At 38.0% G+C, this 21040-nt stretch overlaps 1 protein-coding gene across 2 annotated transcripts in view; it reads left to right on the forward strand.

Annotated features, from left to right (window-relative positions):
* ZC3HC1 (zinc finger C3HC-type containing 1) overlaps nucleotides 1–21040 on the forward strand; it is a 34732-nt gene that overhangs the window by 8085 nt on the left and 5607 nt on the right. Inside the window, exons 5-11 of one of the 2 annotated variants that reach the window (XR_005216960.1) lie at nucleotides 4455–4582; nucleotides 5532–5686; nucleotides 6404–6647; nucleotides 7175–7387; nucleotides 7860–8066; nucleotides 10236–10363; nucleotides 19500–19609. Coding sequence is in view for 1 of the 2 variants with exons in the window: in XM_037836165.1 (XP_037692093.1) it covers nucleotides 4455–4582; nucleotides 5532–5686; nucleotides 6404–6647; nucleotides 7175–7387; nucleotides 7860–8066; nucleotides 10236–10298 (1010 nt within the window). In the remaining variant the exon portion in view is untranslated. Of the gene's footprint in view, nucleotides 1–4454; nucleotides 4583–5531; nucleotides 5687–6403; nucleotides 6648–7174; nucleotides 7388–7859; nucleotides 8067–10235; nucleotides 10388–19499; nucleotides 19610–21040 lie in introns of those variants that run through there. The other variant, XM_037836165.1, reaches the window with a different exon arrangement.

Consider the following 21040-nt stretch of genomic DNA (forward strand, 5'->3'; position numbering starts at 1 on the left):
CAAAACCACTCCACATGCTTTTTTTTCATTTAATCAAGAAGGTTTACAAATACAGCCATGCAACTGTCCCTTATCTTATTCCCCTGTCTGCCTATCCTGAGGTAACTACAACATACTATCCTGAATTTGGTGTTCATCATTTGTTTATATTGTTTCTCTTCTACAATGTATGTATGTGTCCATAAGTTATGTATGTAACACTATTTTGCTTGTTTTAAAACTTATCATACTGTTTATACCCTTCTACATTTTTCCCCCAACTTTTTTGAGATTAATCGAAGTTGTCACATGTGCTATATTTGAAGCATTATAATTAGTAGGACCATCTAAAATTTTATTCTCCTAAGAGATGAGGTGGAGTGTTTGCCCAGTTAGCTTTCCCTTTTGGTAGGCTGGCTTATTCATCATTTTAGACCCCTCTGTCAGCCTTCGTTCTGTATGATTATTGTATCTGACTATTGCCTAACCACTCTTTTTACCTAAGTATGAATCATCACAGGTGCTGATCAAGCCTTCCTATTCTTGGTACAAGTTCCTACTTATTCTAGTTCTATTTAGCATACTCACAGTTTCCTTGTCTATTTGCCCAGATTTTGAGTTTCAGGGATGTGTAGATTGTTTTCCATCAAATTTGAGAAGTTTTTGGCTGTCATTTCTTCAAATATTCTTTCTTCTCTTTGCTCTCTCTCTTCTCTCTCCTTCTGGGACTCCTGTTATGCATATTTGGTATGCTTGATGGTGACCCTCAGTTCTCTGAGGCTCTGTTCTTTTTTTTTTTTTTTTTTTTTTAATTCTTTTTTCTTTCTGTTTCTCAAACTGGATATCTTAATTGACCCATCTAAAAGTTTGCTGATTCTTTCTTCTACAAGCTCATATCTACTGTTGAACCCTCTAGTGGATTTTTCATTTTAGTTATTATGCTTTCCAACTCCAGAATTTCTATTTGGTTCATTTTTATAATTTTTATCTCTTCATTGTTATTTTCTATGTAGTGAGACATCATTATCATGCTTGCCTTTTGTTCTTTAGACATGGTTTCCTTTAGTTCTTTGAGCATATTTAAAACAGCTGATTTAAAGCCTTTTCAAGTAAGTTCAATGTCTTGGCTTCCTCAATGATAGTTTCTTTTGTCTGCTTTTTTTCCCTGTGTATGGGCCATACTTTCTTGTTTCTTTCTATGTCTCATAATTGTGTTATCAAAAACTGGACATCTTAAATAACTGAGCAGCCTCACATTCTATACAGAACTAAATTGTTACTAAAATAATATTTGTTCATCAATTGTAACAAATGTAACACACTAATGCAAAATGTTAATAATGTGGAAAACCATGGTGGAAGGGGAGGTATACATGAACTCTGTACTTTCTGCATGATTTTTCTGTAAACCTACCGTGGCTTTTGTCAACTCTGGAAATCAGATGCCACTCCCCACCCCAGGGTTTGTTATTGTTGCTGTTGTTTCTGTTGGTGGTGTTTTGATTGTTTAGTGACTTTCCTGAACTAATTCTTTGTCATGTGTGGCCACTGAAGTCTCTGCTTTGTTAGCTTAGTATTCAGAAAATGACAGAACAGAGATTTCCTTAAATGCTTGGAAAGTCCCCAGTCTTTGCTGAGGAGCCCTTTGTGCATATTGAGGTATTTCTTCCATGCTCAGGCAGGCAGTTTACAATTTTGCTTTAGCTTTCACAATCTGCTTGTGCAGAGCCTCAAAGCCACGTCGAGATGAGAGCTTAGGACCTTCTCAGGTCTTTCCTGAGCATGTGCACAGCCCTACCTGCATGTAGCCTTCTAGTGTCCCAGTAATGTGTCAGAGCTTTTTAAAGTTCCCATTCCCTGGCTTTTCATTTTAAGGTTTTTGGGCAGCTTGTTTTTGTACTGACTGTTGTTATTGTCTCAGGGTAGTTGTGATGCTAAACAATTGCCACTGATTGTTTTCAACAAACTTCCCAAGGAAAAAGGGTATTCACACTGGATGCGTTCTGAGTCAGGCCAATAAAGACAGGCCGTGCGAGTGAGATTTTCCAGGGAATTGCCAGACAGATCAAATAATGTCAGTTCCCTGGGATGGGACTTTGGAGGAGCTCCAACCCCATTCTGCCCCTACAGAAGCTTTTAGGCTGCTGGTTTTCACCATGATTTTGGGACTGTTGGGGTTTTTTGTTTGTTTTATTTTGTTGTTACTTTTTTCTTTTTTTTTTTTTTTAACCCCCTGAAGTCTTTGCCCAAAGGGACTCTTGGTTTTTAAGGCTACCATGGAGCTAGGGAGAGGTTAATAGGATTAGGACAAGTTAAAACAACACGAAGTTTGCTATTCTTACCAAGATCCAGCCATTTTTCTTGAATAAAAGCTCATCAAATTGTTGTAGGGATTATTTAATGTTTTCTAATCTTATTTCATTGCCTCCAGATTGACCCCATACAGTCTCTTCTAAACTGCTGCATGTTATCTGTACCATCACTTCTTTCAGTAATTTTTCATCACATACACTAATGAAATCATGGTCTGACCACTGTATACACTTTAGCTTTATCTCCTGCCACTCTCCCCACAGGCACACTGGGTCCCACCCCTGTGAAACTGTTTAGAATTCCCCAAATGTGCTATCCTTTAGCTCTTTGCCTTTGCACACTGTTGTTGAACTTTCAAACTTAGCCCTACTTCCTCTGGGAAACCTTTCCTGAGAACTCCCCTACCCTAATCAACCCTAGCTTAATGTCAGGAAGCTCCCCCCTTGGATGCCCTCTCCCCACCAAATAGAGGAAGGAGGGATGAAAGAAGGAAAGCAGCAAGAGAAAAGTAAAGAAATGGCTTAAGCAATAAGAAAAATTATTATATCTCATAACAAAGTCCTAAGATAGGATTGCTCCAGGTTTGTTTAATTCATTGGCTCAGTGATGTCACCATGGGCCCATTTCTTCCAAGAAGCTTGTCATCTTATTCTAAAACTAGTTTCCCTCAAGGTTGTATGAGGGCAGCATCAGGATTCACATGCAGATACTACACTGTCCTGTATTCACAGAATCCCCCAGCAGACATCTCTCCTATATTGTTGACCAGGACTGGGTTAAATGTCCCTTACTGAATCGGTCACTGCTAAGAGGAATGTTGTTATTCTAATTGGTGGAGACAAATCAGAATTTACCCCCAAGTCATTTGAGTAAAGAATAGGTACCAAACAAAATCCAGGCTCTGTCAGCAAGGCAGGAGCAGGGCATAGCTGTTAGATAGGCAGAAAACAGTATCTGCTATGTCCTCTCATGAATACCTGTAATATTCTCTATTTACTGTTGTCATAATACTTAAATACTGTAATGTCATTGCTTATCTACCTCTGATATTAGATTGTGATTAACTTACAGGTATTAGATGTGTCTTGGAGCTTCCTAGTCTAAAGTCCTGGCATATAGTGGCTGCAGCTGCTTAGTAACTGAATGTTAATTCAAGACTGAGAAAAGAGTACTAAATGGAGTGACTCCCTCCTTTTTAGTTCCCAGTTTAGGATTACATGTTCTCTCTTCATTCGTCCTATGAAATCTCTTACTTCCGAAATGTAGTTCCCTTCTTACTGAGCTGATTCATTGTGGTTTCTATTCAGTTATCTTTCTAGGCCTGATAGACCTCCTTAGGAAGTAATTCAGCAAGGCCTTTCTGCCCTCACAATTTCTATTTGCAACCAGTGTACCAAATATCTAATATATGAATCAAGTAGCAACAAAAGACAGTTGTAGTATATGATCAATTAATTTTGAACTAATTGATTTCCAAACAGATTTTCTTTCCCAACTTAGGTCTAACAAGAGTGCTTCCTAATTTTACACTTTTACGACTCTAATACCCTGTTTTGCTTCACCTTACAATGTAAGCCCTTTTGTATCTCTTGTATAAACATTAGGAATGTGCATTTTTTTTCATTCTTAGCTCAAAATAAGTTATCCAGAACTTGTTGTTTGTTATAAAATATTGATTCTTTAAACCTTATCACCTATTCAAGCCTTTGCTCCCAGTAACTCTGTTTTGTTTTATATTTTCCTTACTTTTTACTTAATGTAACACAATTTCAAACATACACAAAAATACAGAAAGTAGTATATAATGAAACCCTACCTACCCATCACTCAACTTCAGCCATTGTCAACTTATGGCCAATCTTTTTTTCCTCTATATTGCTGCTACCTCCCCTCCCCTTTCCATTGTTTTGAAGCTCAATACCAAGCATCATAACATTTCATCTGTAAATATTCCAATATATATCTAAAAGGATAAGGACTCTAATTTTTAAACATAATCACAATAGTTTCATCACAGTGCCATTAAAAAAAAAAGTCAGTAGTTTCTTAATATCATCAAATATCTCATTGATTTTACATTTTCCCAATTGTTATATAAATTTTTTTAATTTTTATTTTAAAAATTTGCACCAATATAATTTTCCAATTTAATTTTTCAACAGATCGATTTGGGATGTTGCCATTGGATGAGACTGCTGTTCTTCTTAGTGAATTCCTAGACCGTTTTCAAAGCCTTTGTCACTTGGACCTCCAGCTTCCTTCCCTGAGGCCAGAGGACTTAAAAACTATGGTGAGTTTTTCCTGGCTAGGCTACAGAGTTCTGCACTTGTCACAAGCATTTGTACATCAAGCATTTCTTTTAATGGCAAGAGGATGCACATTGCTATGAAGAGAACTGCTTGTTTGTCTCTCAACTGACCTTTCTCAGTCTCCAACAGAAAGGAGACTATTGAGGGTTTAAGTAAATGGCTTCAGTGAATTGAATGGTATCAATTCAATTTAATCTTGATTTGTTACTTAATATGATTTCATGTAGTTTCTTACATTCCATTTCCAAAGAAAGTACTAGAGAAGTTAACTCCCTTCACCCTTGTGAATAGAAATTTTTTAATGCTCTGTACTTTGAAACTGAATATTTACCGTTCCACTTGATCACCCTGTGGGTACTCTGAAGACAAGCTTTACTACAAGAAATAGCAACTAATTGTTTTGCTTTTTTAGGTTGAGTAGCTATTGTGGATTTTAGCACCAAACTATTAATCTCTGATGATTACTATGAATGTCACCCTGCCCCTAGCCAAGGCATTTTCCCCCCAATATAGTTCTTTAATATTAAGACAGAAATACGGACTGTGGTAAGCCCTGTTCTGTCAAAAAATAAATTCATTGTCATGCCAAGACATGAACAGTAATCAGTTTTCAGGATTTGGGTTTGAAGTTTGCAGATTTCAGAGAAAATCTGCACTTGATAATTGAAAACAATTTAGCACTAAGAAAAGATTTGATAGTTCCAGGAAAACTGCCACTATTCTCAATCAGCAGATCCATTGCAGTTCAGAAAGCTTCTGAATGATATCTTAACCCTGTCCTAGAAGTAAGTCTTCTCTAATGAAGAAGTTGTCTTCATGTTTGTCACTGTTGTCATGATTTTACTTTATACTATTCAGGTACATCACTGTATATAATTTTTCTTTTCACAGTGGTTGAAATTTTAAGTTTTGATCTTGGTTCCTTTGTAGTGCTTGACAGAGGACAAGATTAGTCTTCTCCTACACCTGTTTGAAGATGGACTTGATCACCGAACTGATGAGAGAAAAACTACAACCAAATTAGGCTCAGACATCCAAGTCCATGTCACTGCCTGTATTCTCTCTCTGTGTGGCTGGGCATGTAGGTTAGTGAATTTTGCCAAGGGATATGAGCTGTAAAAACACTATACACCCATGTAACTCACTCATCGTTATTATTTGGAAATCACATGGCATTTCTTATGAGAAAAACAGGGATAAAGTGAATCTGGAGTTGGAGGAAAAATCAGTTAACAGAGCCAGAATTAGAATTCAGGATTTCTTGGTGCTCACACCTGTACTTTGTTTCTTGCACCAGCACTTCCCAAGTGGAATTTTGTGTTTCTATAAACAGTTTCGTCTCTATATTTTAGAACAGGAAAAAAAAAAAATCAGTTTAATTGATGACAACTACAAAGGAAACATCAGCTGGAATCCTCTGGGACCCCATGTTGGTGTTCCCAGTCTAGCTGCTCAATTTGACATGGACTTCTTCTGAGATTGAAGACTGTCAAAAGAATGACATTGAATGTTTTCATTTAGAAGGAAAAGATTTGAGAGGAACAAAAACTTAACCCTCAAAATAATCTTATTGTAGAGAGCATGACCAAGACCCCGAATTTTCCTGTAGGAAATGTGGGAGAGATAATGAAGTTAAGTCCTGAGATTGGAAGAAGAGGTCTCTGAGGGATTGTGGTTTGCAGTCCCCTGGACTTTCCCAGAGTTTTGTTTGCTGAGATAAAAAGTACTCACAAATCTAAGTACTTAGTCACTTGGAAATGTTATCCTTTGTGAAACTTACATTATTTTCTATTCATACCTAGTTCTTCCTTGGAGCCAATGCAGCTCTCCCTGATAACATGTTCACAGTGTATGAGGAAAGTGGGGCTCTGGGGCTTCCAGCAGATTGAGTCATCCATGGCCGATCTGGATGCACCCTTTGGCCTGACCGGCTCCCCCATCTCAGGCCCTGATGGGCGGCCAGAGCGCTTCCCTCTGGTGCCTGAATCTCCTCGGAGAATGATGACCCGTAGCCAGGATGCCACGTTTTCCCCAGGCTCAGAGCAGGTATGGACTTAATTGGCTTGTTTTGAGTGGATATTTTTTTAAAATGCTGTTCTTGCCAAAAGTGGTGATGTTAGAAAAGGTGAAAGTTAACTTAAGGTGGGTAGGCTTCACTTCTAACCACCTTGATTGGGATACCATGTAGTGTTTCCATTCACGAATTGCAATGGAGAGTCTAAATTCATTATTTTGTTTAGAAAGCTAGTTTTCCTTAATCATGTAGGCAGTTCAGAAACTGAATTCTTACAGTTTAAACTATAAGTTAGGGAGTGTTTATGTTTGGGGTGATGAAAATGTTCAGGAAATGGATAGTGATGATGATTAAATGACATTATGAATGTACTTAATGCCACTGAATTGTAAACATAAAAATATTTAAAATGGTAATTTTGTGTTAGGTATATTTTACCCAAATTTAAACAAACAAATAAATTAAAAATTATTAGCTTTCACATTCTCCTAGAAATAGTTCTCCTGGCCGTAATAATTAATATTATATGTGAAATTCTGTTATTTCCCCTTTTCTTCAGGCTGAAAAGAGCCCGGGTCTCATTGTCTCCCGAACTCGGAGCTGGGACTGTTCCAGTCCTACTGACCGTCCTGAACCAGAGGCTGCTAGCCCCACCACCAGAACTCGCCCAGTGACCCGAAGCATGGGAACAGGAGACACTTCTAGCCTGGAAGTGCCATCTAGCCCTCTCCGGAGAGCCAAACGAGCTCGCCTCTGCTCTTCTAGCAGTTCAGTGAGTCCACCTTTGCATGTAAAAGTCACTGAGCACATATAGCACACTGAGCCCTCACTATGCAGCATGGAGAAGCAGGCTTGAGCCCTTTCCTGGTCCTGTGACTAAAAGTAGACCATGTGAATAAGTATAAAGATAGAACAGTTGGGTGACCAAAGGGGAAAAAAAATTAAAGATTTTGCCATTTGTTCCTTTGGGATGGATTCTGGAGAGGTAATAAATATTTCAGGCAAGCGTGGCAGCAGGGGGTGGGGTGTGTGCAAATCTTAAAAGTACAATTTGTCTCAGACAAAAGGAATGAAAGAATAAAGAATATGAGAGGAAAATATATAGGCAAAGTTTAAAGGACAATATAAAAACTCGATATCTGGGCAGTTGTGAAATTCTGGTCTTGACAGCTAATTGTAATGTTTCCTTGAATTTACATTGCACTTCCCCCTCATTAACAGTATTTCTCTTCCCTCTCCTCTAGGACACATCTTCTCGAGGCTTCTTTGATCCTCTCTCTCAGCATAGAGACTGGTGCCCTTGGGTGAATATCACACTTGGCAAGGAAACTAGGGAGAATGGTGGAACTGAGTTGGATGTCAGCACGCCAGCAGAGCCGGGCTGGAAGGCAGTGCTGAATGTTCTCTTGGCCCACAAACAGTCTAACCAGCCAACTGAAACAGACTCCATGGTGAGATAAGCTGTTGCCCTCTGTGTGTGCCACACTTGCTGTTTATGAAATGGGGAACAGAGGCTGGTCCTATAATTAGCACCCTGCCTGCCCTCAGCTTTCATAAGTTGTTAGATCATTGAGGTTTCATCCTAGAGAACAGGCATAGAATTGACTCAATATTTCTGAAGTTTAGCATAGGGCATTCCATCAAATTCTGATAAATTCTTTATCTTCCCAACTAAAATGACTCAAAGTCAGAAAGAAATACAGAAACAGAGAGAGGGGAGTAGGCTACTGCGCTGACCTCATACTGCTGAACAGCTGCTTTTTCCACCAGTTGCTGTCACTTGTAATTGGAACCTGGCCAGGTAAATTAGCTGTTCACAGCACTGTGCTCTAACACCGAGATTATGATTTCATTGCTCACATGGAGCGCGGTACTTTCCTCTATTTCACAGCCACGGACTTGTGTACTTTCCCTTAGATAGCCAGCTCAGTTAATGACTGCTGCTGGCTACAAATGTGGGTAAATTCAAATCCATCATGACAACTGAGGAAACGAGTTAAGTGTTTGCTCTATGTAAAGGATGAAAGTCATAGGGTAGGCGTTAAGGAATCATGAAAACTGGCTTCTTTCCTTTGCTGGCTCACTCCCAAATTTGCCTTGTAGCCTGGTATGAATATAATCATTTCTAACCTGTAGGCCCTCCAAAGACAAAGTAAAATAATGCTTGCCAGCAGATATTTTCAAGAAGCATGCCCAGCTTCATGGCGTTGAGGATACAGGATTTCACTTGAGGGAATGATAGCTGCAAAAGCCCAAAAATGTACATTAGTGCCCTTCATAAATATGCAGATGATCATGTTTTCTAAGTTTTAGCAGGAAAAAAAATCTACATTTTCCCAATTTAAAAACTTTTGCAAATGTGTAAAGCTATTTGAAGACAAATGTTTGAACTGCCTCTCAAACTGGAGAGATTAAAGCTATCTTTACACATAAATGCTCTCTGCCTAGATCTTCATGAAATAGTGTAAAAGCAGTTTTAATTAAGACTCCCTTTGTCACTGTCACACTGAAAAGAAACCCCACAGGGCTTTTTCATAATGGAAGAAGTTGGTCTTCTGATTGGCCCTGGATTCTAGGACTCTTAAGACCCTGTTTAGTAGCTTTTCTTTTAACCTTCCCACACCTGGTCTGATTGGAAACTGCAGAGTTTAATGAGACTGTGGAAAGGATCTTGATATTAGGAAAAAGTTTTGACTACTTTTTAAACTTACACTTCTTTCAACCTTGTTTTCTGTCACTATATTAACTAAATTCCCCCAGTTATTAGTAAGAACTCAAGTTTTCCCTCCTGGGATTTATTTTATTGAGATGTCCATCCACAAAGAGGATAAGAAAACAGTGAAAATATCATCTTATGTTGGAAACTAGAGCTAACTTTATTGATTATTTTGCTAAATATTATTTGTACTCTCATTGAAACCCTCTCTGTGTTGAATATCTGTGCTCTTCATGAGATTTTCAAAAGCAGAGAACCAAGTGTTCTGATTCACTGAGAACTTCACCTTTTAGCAAATTGCTTTGTCTCCCTGAACACCATTTCTCAGAATCATAGATTACTTCATAGGCATGCTCAAGTGGCATAGTAATAATAATAATAATTCTTCCTATTATTACCTCTATTGGCTAAACCGTGAAGCTGAGAAGGTCAAGGTCATACTTTAAATTCTTGAGGGTCGTTTACCTTTGTTTTATTCCTTGGCCTTGTATTTTATTGTTAACTCCAGGTAGACATCATGTGGATGTGGATCCTTGTTCATAAGAAATAATGCATTAGGGCTAATTCAACATCATAGATGAGAAACCAGTGCAAGATGTGTGCTGCACTAATGGTGGTCAGATACAAGGATTAGGACAAATACAGATACTTGGAAGGAGGATATGAGCAGTATTTTAGAGGCTCAGAGTGTTGCCAACAGTAAGTCTTAACAGTAGAACACAGGCTTCTTGATTTTTAGTCTCATTTTAGGAGTACATTATTTGTAGTACAATGTAAAATGTAATTTGTATTATATCTCTAGATCACTATTGGAGAAATTGATGGACCAGATCTGTGAGCTATTACCCACCCTTTGTCTCTGTAACATAATTTAATCTCTAATAATGAGCTTTTCTACTTATAGAGTCTCTCTGAGAAGTCAAGGAAAGTATTCCGAATATTCCGGCAGTGGGAATCTTTATGCTAATGTTGAAGATACTCTGTCCCTTTCCTGGAGAGAACAGAATGAGAACGACTTTTTGAAAAATAAAAGTATGAATTCCCTTTTGATCATTTGATGCTGTTTTCTCCATTCTGGTTTAATTGTGAGGAACCCCTGCCTTAGCAAAGACTTTAAATGTCAAACATTTGCATCTGCCTGAGGAAGACCTCATTTCCACGTGGAGATGTGGAAAGGGTTAAATACCAGCAAGCCTGGTTCTGTTAAAGGAGTATGGGTTATGAAACTAGATGGAAGATGAAGGACATGTGCACTCATGTCAGGGTCTTAGTCTGGGGCAGTGCTTTGAGGAGTTTTATATCCTAGGAATATGACAGTATGTATTAATAAAATATTTCCTAAGATTCTTACTGCTGGAGAACAGTAGTCCCACCCACCCCTACCCCCACCCCCACTGCCTAGTGAGCTGATATATAGGATGCAGAAACTGAGAAAACTTCAGTGGAATAGTGAACAGAGTAAAAATTTTGGTTTTCAGATTGGTTGTTTCAAAGCCTAAAATTTATTTGTAATAAAAAAAAGAAGTATGAAAAAATTGTGTAAAAAAAGAGGTATAATCTTTTTTTAATCAGAGGCAAGATGATTTTCATTATATCACTAGATGATCTGGTGTGTTGTAGTGAAATAGCCAATAATTTTCTCTCTTCACTTTGAGAATAATAGAATAAGAATGTAACAGGGGAGGAAGGTACTATAGAAGAGGTCTCTTTCCACATGCCTGCTGATGTATGCTCTCCACAGTTGGGGCTCCCCAAGGCTCTGTCCTTGCTGGTGGGGAACATCAGTCTCCCTGGTGGTGAAGACTGACCTTGAATCAGCCCCATCTAAATAAGACTGCTCACTGACAAAGTGACCATAATCTATGGAAGGCTAGAAAATAACTATTCTCTGACATGACATATTTTCTTTTGTTAACTAATGGGTTTGCTTTATAACTCATTTTTTTATACTGAATTATTTTAAAGAAAATAACAGATATCACAATATTCCACCCATAAATACTGTAATATATATCTCTAAAAAATAGAATATTTCCCGATATATTACAGCCAACAAAAATTAATCCTTTAATATCTTCCAATACCCAGTCCATATTCAAAATTCCTAATTATTCCCAGCGTTTCTTTATATCTGATTTGTCCAAACCAGGATAATGGGTTTCATAAGTCTCTTTAATCTGAAGTACAGTCACTTTTTTCAAGCATGTCAGATTTTAAATTTGTCATTATCGTATGCTGATTTTTAAAAGAGTCAATAGTGTTGATTTTTAAAAGAGTCAAAAGTGTCTCTTTTAAATTGAGCCTCTACCAGTGGATGAGGCCAAGTAAAGGCTGTTTCCAAGTTATTTTTCTCAGTTTGCTTTCTTGCCTTTGACAGTGGTAGATGGCTCTTCTGTTCAAGCCTACTTCCGTGGTCCACCTTAGACAGAGACTAATGGGCAGCTCTCTGGTGTTTACAGAAAGGAGACCTCTGGCCCAGTGTGGGAAGCTGTTTGTTGACTGGTGACTAAATGAATTAGAAGTCTGCTCTCTAGACGTTCATAACTGCTAGGTCACAATTTCTTAAAGAGTGGTACAGAAGTATTAATAAAATGGACTACAAGCCTCTAAGATTCAGGTTAAAATAATGTGGGCATTTTTTAAGTCTTTCCACTGTAATTTTTTATTTATACCCCTCCAAAAGTGTTTACATTTCTTTAAAATAGGCAAAGCTACACAAAACAGTTTTTGTTTTGTTTTGTTTTATCATAAGTAGATTGGGACAGACAGTGTAATTCAAGAAATGTGAGGCACTATGCAAGTCTTAATGTAATGGAATGATGAATGACTACCTCAAGAAGTTTATAGTCCAGGCTGGAAGACACATTTACACATGAGTGTTGCACACATACACATGTGCAAAATACTTTAGACATTGCTAAATACTTTAAGAGAAGTTCTAAAAGAGGAAGAAATTAATTCTTAGGTACAGAATTGGAGACAATTTCCAGGTGGGTATAGTTTTGAGCTGAACCTTGGAAATGAGTGGGAGGCACAGGCTCTGTAGGAACAGGGACCTTGCCTGTCTTGTTTATAATCCCAACACTTAAAAGCATGCCTGGCACATGGTAGACACTTAATAAAAGAAGGACATGTGAGGCTAAGCAACATTGTTAGCAGATGAGCAGGGTGTACAGTATTTTCTTGAAAGAGATATTCTGCTATGGCTAGAGCTTTACATTAAGGAGTAGAAGAGAGAGGATAAGAGAATAGACGTTGGGCCACATTGGAGCCTTATATGTTTTGTTTTGTTTTGTTTTAATATTTTTATTGTAGAATATAACATATATTCATAGAAGTGATAATTTTCCAAGTTCAATTTAACAAGTAGTTAGAAAATTTCAAAGAATGTTATGGGTTACAGTTCCACAGTTTCAGTTATTTCCTTATTGTGAAATATATATACAAAAAGATAATATCTTTCAAAGTACAATTTAACAAGTAGTTATATAGGAAATTTCCAAAAATGTTATGGGTTACAGCACCATTGTTTCAGTTATTTCTTTATTGTGAAATAATATATATATACAAAAAGGTGGGAACTTTCAAAATAAAATTTCACAAGTAGCTATAGAACAAATTTCAAAGGATGCTTTGGGTTACAGTTCCACCATTTCAATTCTTTCCTTCCAGCTGTTATAATACCCTAGCAACTAAGAAAAAGAAAATTATATAGAGATTCAATATTCATAATCCTGTGTTAAATTCTGTCTTGTCTGTTGGCTTCCCCTTCCTCTAATCCCTTTCCCGAATGTTGAAAAGGGGTGTCAACTTTATGTGAAAATGGGACACATCTGGTCGATGTTCTTGAAGAAGCTATTGCCTCTGGGTTTGGGGACTTAGCTATCATAGGAGTTCTCTGAAGGATTTAAGTTTCTGAAGAATAAACTTAGTGAGTGAAACTTTTATAGAGTCTCAGATAGGGACCTGGGTATTCTTTAGGGTTTTCAGGACTACTGTTGACTTGTGCTTATCATACTGTGGTCATTTGGTATATCTTGGTGAAGCTTGCATAGGAGTAACCTCCAGGACAGCCTCTTGACCCTATTTGAATTCTCTTAGCCACTGAAACCTTATTTTGTTGCCTTTCTTTTCCTGCTTTTGGTCAAAAAGACATTCTCAGTCCTTCAGTGCCAGGGTCAGGCTCATTCCCGGAATCTGTGTCCCAAGTCACCAGGGAGACTCACTCACCTAAGGGATCCTGTCCCACGTTGCGGGAAGGGTGCTGAATTTATTTGCAGAGTTAAGCTTAGAGAGAGAAAGTTCACATTTCAACAACAAAAGAGGTTCTCTGGAGGTATCTCCTAGGCATAATTATAGGCAGGCTTAACTTCCCCTTTACAACCATAAGTTTCACTAGAGCAAGCCTCATGATTGAGGGCTTGACTTATAAAGTAGGGGGTTCCTAAGTTCACATAGCATATATTACGTCCATGATAATCCATCCATATCTTGCATTATCATCACTTAGTTGTACTCATCACTCTCCATTTTAAACAATTCTCATGACTCAGAATACTTTGTAGCTCTTTTCAGCCTTAATAATTTGTCCCTAGCATTTATATGGTACTAGTATGGTATTCCTATTAATTATGGTCCCTAGTATTCTATAGGTAGATTTTTCCCGTATACCATTCTGTTGTCAACTCTCTCTGTACCAGCGTCATACCTTAGAAGTATATCATGCAAGCACCTATCTATATTTGTAGTTCTGATATGTGGGATGTATGCCTTTAAACTACCCCTTTCAATCCTATTTGCCTTCAATACAGATCATCACCCCATATACATTCCCATACCTTTGAATTCACCCTCATTAACATATCTGAACATATTAGATTATCATTCCCCCTCACTAGCTGCTGTCTCTCACTAGGTCCTCAATATTCTACATTATAAGACATTGGTTTTACATTGTTCAGGGAGTTCATGGAAGTGGTAATATATGATAAGTCTCCTTTTGTGTCTGGCTTATTTCACTCAGCATTATATCTTCAACATATGCCGTATGTTTCAGAACCTTGTTCCTTCTTATTGCTGCATAGTATTCCATCGTGTGTATATACCACATTTTGTTTATCCACTCGTCTGTTGAAGGACACTTGGATTGTTTCCATCTCTTGGCAATTGTGAACAATGCTGCTGTGAACATCGGTGTACAAATGTCTGTTCGTGTCACTGTTTTCAAATCTGGGTGTATACCGAGAAGTGGAGTTGCTGGATTGTGGGGTAATTCAGTATCTAGTTTTCTGGGATACCACCAAACTCTCTTCCACAGTGGCCATACCATTATACATTCCCACTAGCAATAAATAAGAGTTCCATTTTCTCCACATCCTTTCCAGCGTTTATTGTTTCCTGTTTGTTTATTGTTTCCTGTTTGTTTAATGGCAGCCGTTCTTATTGGTGTGAGATGGTATCTCGTGGTTTTGATTTGCATTTCCCTAATAGCTGGTGAAGATGAACATTTTTTCATATGTTTTTTAGCCATTTGTATTTTCTCTTTGGAAAAATACCTTTTCATATTTTTTGCCCATTTTATAATTGGGCTGTTTCTACTATTGTTGAGTTTTAGGACTTCTTTATATATGCAGAGTATCAGTCTCTTATCAGATATATGGTTTCCAAATATTTTCTCCCATTGAGTTGGCTGCCTCTTCAACTTTTTGACAAAGGTTTTTGAGGCACAGAAGCTTTTGATTTTGAGGAGTTGCCATTTATCTATTTTTTCTTTTGTGGTGCTTGTGCTTTGGGTGTAAGATCTGAGAAGCTACCTCCTCTTTCTAGGTCCTGAGGATGTTTCCCAGTATTATCTTCTAAGAGTTTAATTGTGCTGTCTCTTATATTGTGGTCTTTGATCCACTTTGAGTTAATTTTTGTTTAGGGTATGAGGTGTAGGGGTCCTTTTTCATTCTTTTGGTTATGGGTATCCAGTTCTCCCAGCCCCATTTGTTGAAGAACTGTTCTGTCCCAGTTCAGTGGATTTGGAGGCCTTATCAAAAATCAGTCAACCATATATCTGGGAGTCTTACTTCCGAACTCTCAATTCTATTCCATTGATCAATATGTCTATCTTGTGCCATTACCATGCTGTTTTGACCACTGTGGCTTTATAGTAGGCTTCAAAGTCTGGAAGTGTAAGTCCCTGTTCTTCTATTTTAGGATGTTTTTGGCTATTTGAGGCCCCTTTCCCTTACAAATAAATTTGATAACTAACTTTTCCATGTCTGCAAAGTAGATTGTTAGAATTTGATTGGAATTGCGTTGAATTTGTAGATCAGTCTGGGTAGAATTGACATCTTAACAACATTAAGTCTTCCTATCCATGAGCATGTAATATTTTTCCACCTATTTAGGTCCTTTTTAATGTATTTTAGTAAAATTTTGTAATTTTCTGTGTAGAGGTCTTTAACATTGTTGGTTAAGTTTATTCTTAGGTACTTGATATTTTTAGTTGCTATTGTGAGCGGAATTTTTTATTGCCTCTTCAGTTAGGTCATTACTAGTGTATAGGAACATTACTGACTTAGGTGCATTAATCTTATATTCTGTCACTCTGCTGAATTTTTTTATTAGCTCAAGTAGCTTTGTCACTGAATTCTCAGGATTTTCCAAATATAAGATCATGTCATCTGCAAATAAGGACAGTTTTACTTCTTCCTTTCCAATTTGGATACCTTTTATTTCTTTGTCTTGGTAAATTGCTCTGACCAGAATTTTTAGCACAATGTTGAATAATAGAGGTGACAGTGGGCATCCTTGTCTTGTTCGTGATCTTAGGCTTTCAGTCTCTCACCATTGAGTACTGTGCTGGCTGTGGGTTTTTCATATATGCCCTTTATCATATTAAGGAAGGTTCCCTAAATTCCTACCTTTTGAAATGTTTTTATCAAAAAGGGATGTTAAATTTTGTCAGGTGCTTTTTCAGCATCTATTGAAATATTCATTCGATTTCTCCCTTTCGATTTGTTAGTGTGTTGAATTACATTAATTGATTTTCTTATGTTGAACCACCCTTGCATGCCAGGAATGAACCCCACTTTTAATGTGCCTTTGTATTCAGTTTGCAAATATTTTGTTTAGGATTTTTGCATCTATATTCATTAGAGAGATTGGCCTATAGTTTTGCTTTTTTGTACTGTCTTTATCTGGTTTTGGTATCAAAGTGATATTAGCTTCATAGAATGAGTTAGATAGTGTTCTGAATTCTTCAATTTTTTTAAAGAGTTTGAGCAGTAATGGTGTCAATTCTTTTTGGAAAGTTTGGTAAAATTCCCCTGTGAAGCCATATAGCACTGGGCTTTTATTTGTAGGTAGATTTTTGATGACTGATTGGATTTCTTTACTTGTGATTGGTTTGTTGTGGTCTTCTGTTTCTTCTTGGGTCACTCTAGGTTATTCATGTGTTTCCAGGAAATTGTCCATTTCCTCTAAATTGTCTAGCTTGTTGGCATGCAGTTGTTGCTAGTATCTTCTTAAGATTTTTTAAAACTTCCTTTGGGACCCGTAATAATTATCTCCTTTTCATTTCTGATTCTGTTTATTTGGGTCTTCTCTCTTTTTGACTTTGTCAGTCTAGCAAAGTATCTGTCAATCTTGTTGATCTTCTAAAAGAACCAACTTCTGGTTTTATTTATTCTATTGTTTTTTTGTTCTCCAACTGATTTATTTCTGCTTTAATCTTTGTTATTTCTTTTCTTCTTCTTGCTTTAGGGTTAGTCTGCTAATCATTCTCTAGTCTATTCAGTTGTTCAGTTAGAAATTTGGTTTTAGTTCTTTCCTGCTTTTTGATATATGCATTTAGAGCTGTAAATTTCCCTCTCAGGGATGCCTTCACTGCATCCCACAGGCTTTGATATGTTGTGTTCTCATTTTCACTCATCTCTAGATATTTACCAGTTTCTCTTGCAGCTTATTCTTTGACCCACTGATTGATTAGGAGTATGTTGTTCAATCTCCATATATTTGTGAAAGATGTGGTTCTTTGGTGATTTATTGATTTCTGGTTGCATTCCATTATGGTCAGAGAATGTGCTCCTGATAATTTCAATCTTTTTAAATTTATTAAGACTTGTTTTGTGCCCCAGCATATGATCTATCTTGGAGAACATTCCATGGGTGCTAGAGAAGAATGTATATTCTGGTACTTTGGGATGTAATGATCTATATATATCTATTAAGTCTAATTCATTTATCATATTGTTTAGGTTCTCACTTTCCTTATTGGTCCTCTGTCTGGTTGTTCTATCTATAGAAGAGAATAGTATATTGAAGTCTCCCACTATTATTGCAGATGTGTGTATTGCTCCCTTCAATTTAGCCATTGTTTGTCTCATGTATTTTGGAGCTCTTTGATTTTGGTGCATATACATTTATGGTTGTTAGTTCTTCTTGCTGAATTGTCCCTTTTGTTAATATATAGTGTCCTTCTTTGTCTCTTATGACGTCTTTGCATTTAAAGTCTCTTTTTTCTGATATTAGTATAGCTACCCCAGCTTTGTTTTGGTTGCAGTTTGCGTAGAGTATTTTTTTCCATCCTTTCACTTTCAGTCTGTTTTGCAAGGTCTAATATGGGTCTTTTGTAAACAGCATATTGATGGGTCATACTTCTTAATCCATTCTACCAGTATTGAGACTTGGAGAGTTTAATCCATTCATATTCAAAGTTATTACTGTGAAGGGAGTTCTTTCATCAGCCATCTTATCCTTTGGTTTTTAGTTATTAGATTCCCTCTCTGTCTTTTTATCCTTTATGTTACTCTTCAGTTCTGTGCCCTTCTCCAGACCTTTCTCTCCTTTTTTTTTTTTCTCAGCCAGTAGAGCTCCCTTATTCTTTCAGGGCGGATCTCTTGTTAACAAATTCTCTCAGCATTTGTTTGTCTGTGAATATTTTAAACCCTCCCTTAATTTTGAAGAAGAGCTGTGCTGGATAAAGAATTCTTGGCTGGCAATTTTTCTCTTCCAGAATCTTAAAATATGCCATACCACTGTCTTCTTGCCTCCACAGTGCCCGCTGAGTAGTCAGTACTTAGTCTTACGCGGTTTCCCTTGTATGTGGTGAATCGCTTCTCTCTTGCTGCTCTCAGAACTTTCACCTTCTCTTCAGCATTTGACAATCTAATCAGTATTTGTCTCGGAGTAGGTTTATTTGGATTGATTCCATTTGGAGTTTGCTAGGCATCTCTGATTTACATATTTATGTTGTTTAGAAGAGTTGCGAAGTTTTCCCCAACTATGTCTTGAAACACTCTTCCTAGCCCTTTACCCTTCTCTTCTCTTTCTGGGACACCAGTGATTCTGATGTTTGTTCACTTCATGTTGTCCATTATTTCTCTGAGATCTATTTCACTTTATTTTTTTCACCTTTTGTGCTTTTGTGTGTTTGTATTCTATTACCTTGTCTTCTAGTTCACCTATTCTTTTTTCTGTCTCTTCAAATTTGTTGTGTGTCTGTAGTATAGTTTTAATTTGATCCACAGTGTCTTTTATTTCAATAAGGTCTGCTATTTTTTTATTTACTCTTTCAAATTCTTCTTTTCCAGAAACTCTTCTGGAGTCTTCTTGATTTCCTTTGTCGTTAGCCGTCTCGTTGAAGTTGTCTTGGAGATTTGTTTGTACTTCTTTAATTAATTGTTCCAAATTTTGTTTTTTCTGGCTTTGTGATTTGTTCTTTTGGCTTGTCCATATCTTCTAGATTCTTCAAGTGCTTTGTGATTTTCTTTTGGCTTCAGGGCATTTGCTTGTCTTGATAAGATTATTTGGGGAAATGCAGGATTATTTGAGCTTTTACATATAATTTGGGACAGCTACAGCTTGCTGGAGTGCAGTTTCCCAATCCTACCAGCAGGTGGTGCTCTTAAGCCAGGATTCCTTGAACTTCTCTGGTGCAGTGGGCGGAGTCCAAACCTGCTGGGGAACCAATCAGTGCACCTGTTCTCCATGTGCTCTGGGGACTGCCTGTGCTGGGGCTGGGATGTGGGCCCTGAGCAGTTAGGCAGGTAGTCCACTCAAGGGCACCCTGCAGATGGAACATACCCAGCTCCCTGCCTGCTGTGTGCCTGTGAGTCTCTTGGGTACAGGAGGGGCTCCTGATTGTTAGAATGGCACCCTCTCCTTTCTCCCCCTACAGCCCCCCCCCCGACTTCCGTTGGGGGAGAACAAATGCTGCCTCCCGGGTTCCTTCAGGGAAGCTCCCAGCCATCTGGCTGTGAAAGATCACCTCCACAGCTAACTGCCAAGGTAGGTGCATGGGAGTTGAGAGCCACTGCTCACTCCCTTGCCCAGCAGCTGCCTCACTCCTGCTTGCAGGGGGGGTGGGGGGGGTGGCAGTTCCCATCCCTCAAGTCTTCCCCTCTTGCGCATTGTTGTCAGCATCCCCTCCACGTACTGTGGGGGACCCTCTGTGGTCAGTCACACCCCGAAACCACGGTCCTGGGCATCCTTCGGCCCCTCTCTAGTTACTTTCACAGAAGAGAAGCCTGTTCCACTTCACCTACTCTGCCATCTTCCCTCAGCTTTTGGAGCCTTGTATGTTATACTGAAGAATTATCACTTGATTGTATGGGGAAAGGGAAGTGTTGGGAAGAATTTTTGAGCAGGGGAATGACAGGTGTGCCTAGGAAGATAATTCTGGTCTCTGTATTGCCTGTATTAGGGGACGCAGGAATATTTTAAGGAATGTGTAAGGGCAGTGGCCATGGCAGTGGAAATAGGGGGATGATTTGATAGAAATGTCAGTGATAACTTCAACATGATTGATTTGGGCCTGAGGAAGAAGGGAGGAATCAAAGGTGATCTTGAAGATTCTGCCCTAACTAATCAAGATAGAGAACTTCGAGTTTTATTTTTAACATTGAGTTGACCCATATGTGAAGATACCTGTCTAGAAATGGTGTTCTGGAGTTTGAGAGACAAGGAGTTGATTTATTGAAATTGAACTCAAGGCTTCAAATGCTCAGAATGTATAGAACCATGTAGAATGAAGCTTTTAACCCTACTTACTTCTCACAAGATATTGTAATGCTGGCCCATTTAACAGTGTATCAGGGGGCTCAAGTCTACTGGTCAGACTGGTGAATATGCTACTACACTGGAATAAGTATACTTTCAAACAAAATGGGGTGTTCTCAATGCATTGAGCTCATGAACTTTGTTTCCCAAAGCCTCTTCCACACACCCATACATCACTTCAACCCTAGCTATTGTTCATTTTTCTTGTAATTTGTTACTTTGTAAAAGTTTTTGATTTGGTGTTTCTAGGAACCCATCTTCCTGATTCGATGCTTTATTTGCTTTTTGTTTTCTTTTGGCAGATCTCTTTAAGGAAGATAATAGCTTAAAATTTCATTTTTGCTATTTTACCATCCACAATAGTGGGATTATAAGTCAGCATTCTGAGGAATTTTCCCACTTTTGTTAGCCACACTGAGTAGCATATAGGGATGCTGTAATAATCTTTTTATTAATTGCTTCCTGCTGTTTCTCATTACATAAAACTTCCAACTCCTTTGTCTCTTCCTCCCAGGTCAGAACCTTGGTCCCAGTGGTCAGGGCAGGTGGTGGGATCTTGACCCCCTGCTCTTCAAGGCTCTTCAAATTCATTTGTTTGGCCAAACCCCCCAGCCTCACATTTTCTTTACACTATTTTTCTCCACTAAGGCCTCTTAAGAT

The sequence above is a fragment of the Choloepus didactylus genome, chromosome 5 (assembly GCF_015220235.1).
Source record: "Choloepus didactylus isolate mChoDid1 chromosome 5, mChoDid1.pri, whole genome shotgun sequence".
In the NCBI taxonomy this organism is placed as follows: domain Eukaryota; kingdom Metazoa; phylum Chordata; class Mammalia; order Pilosa; family Megalonychidae; genus Choloepus; species Choloepus didactylus.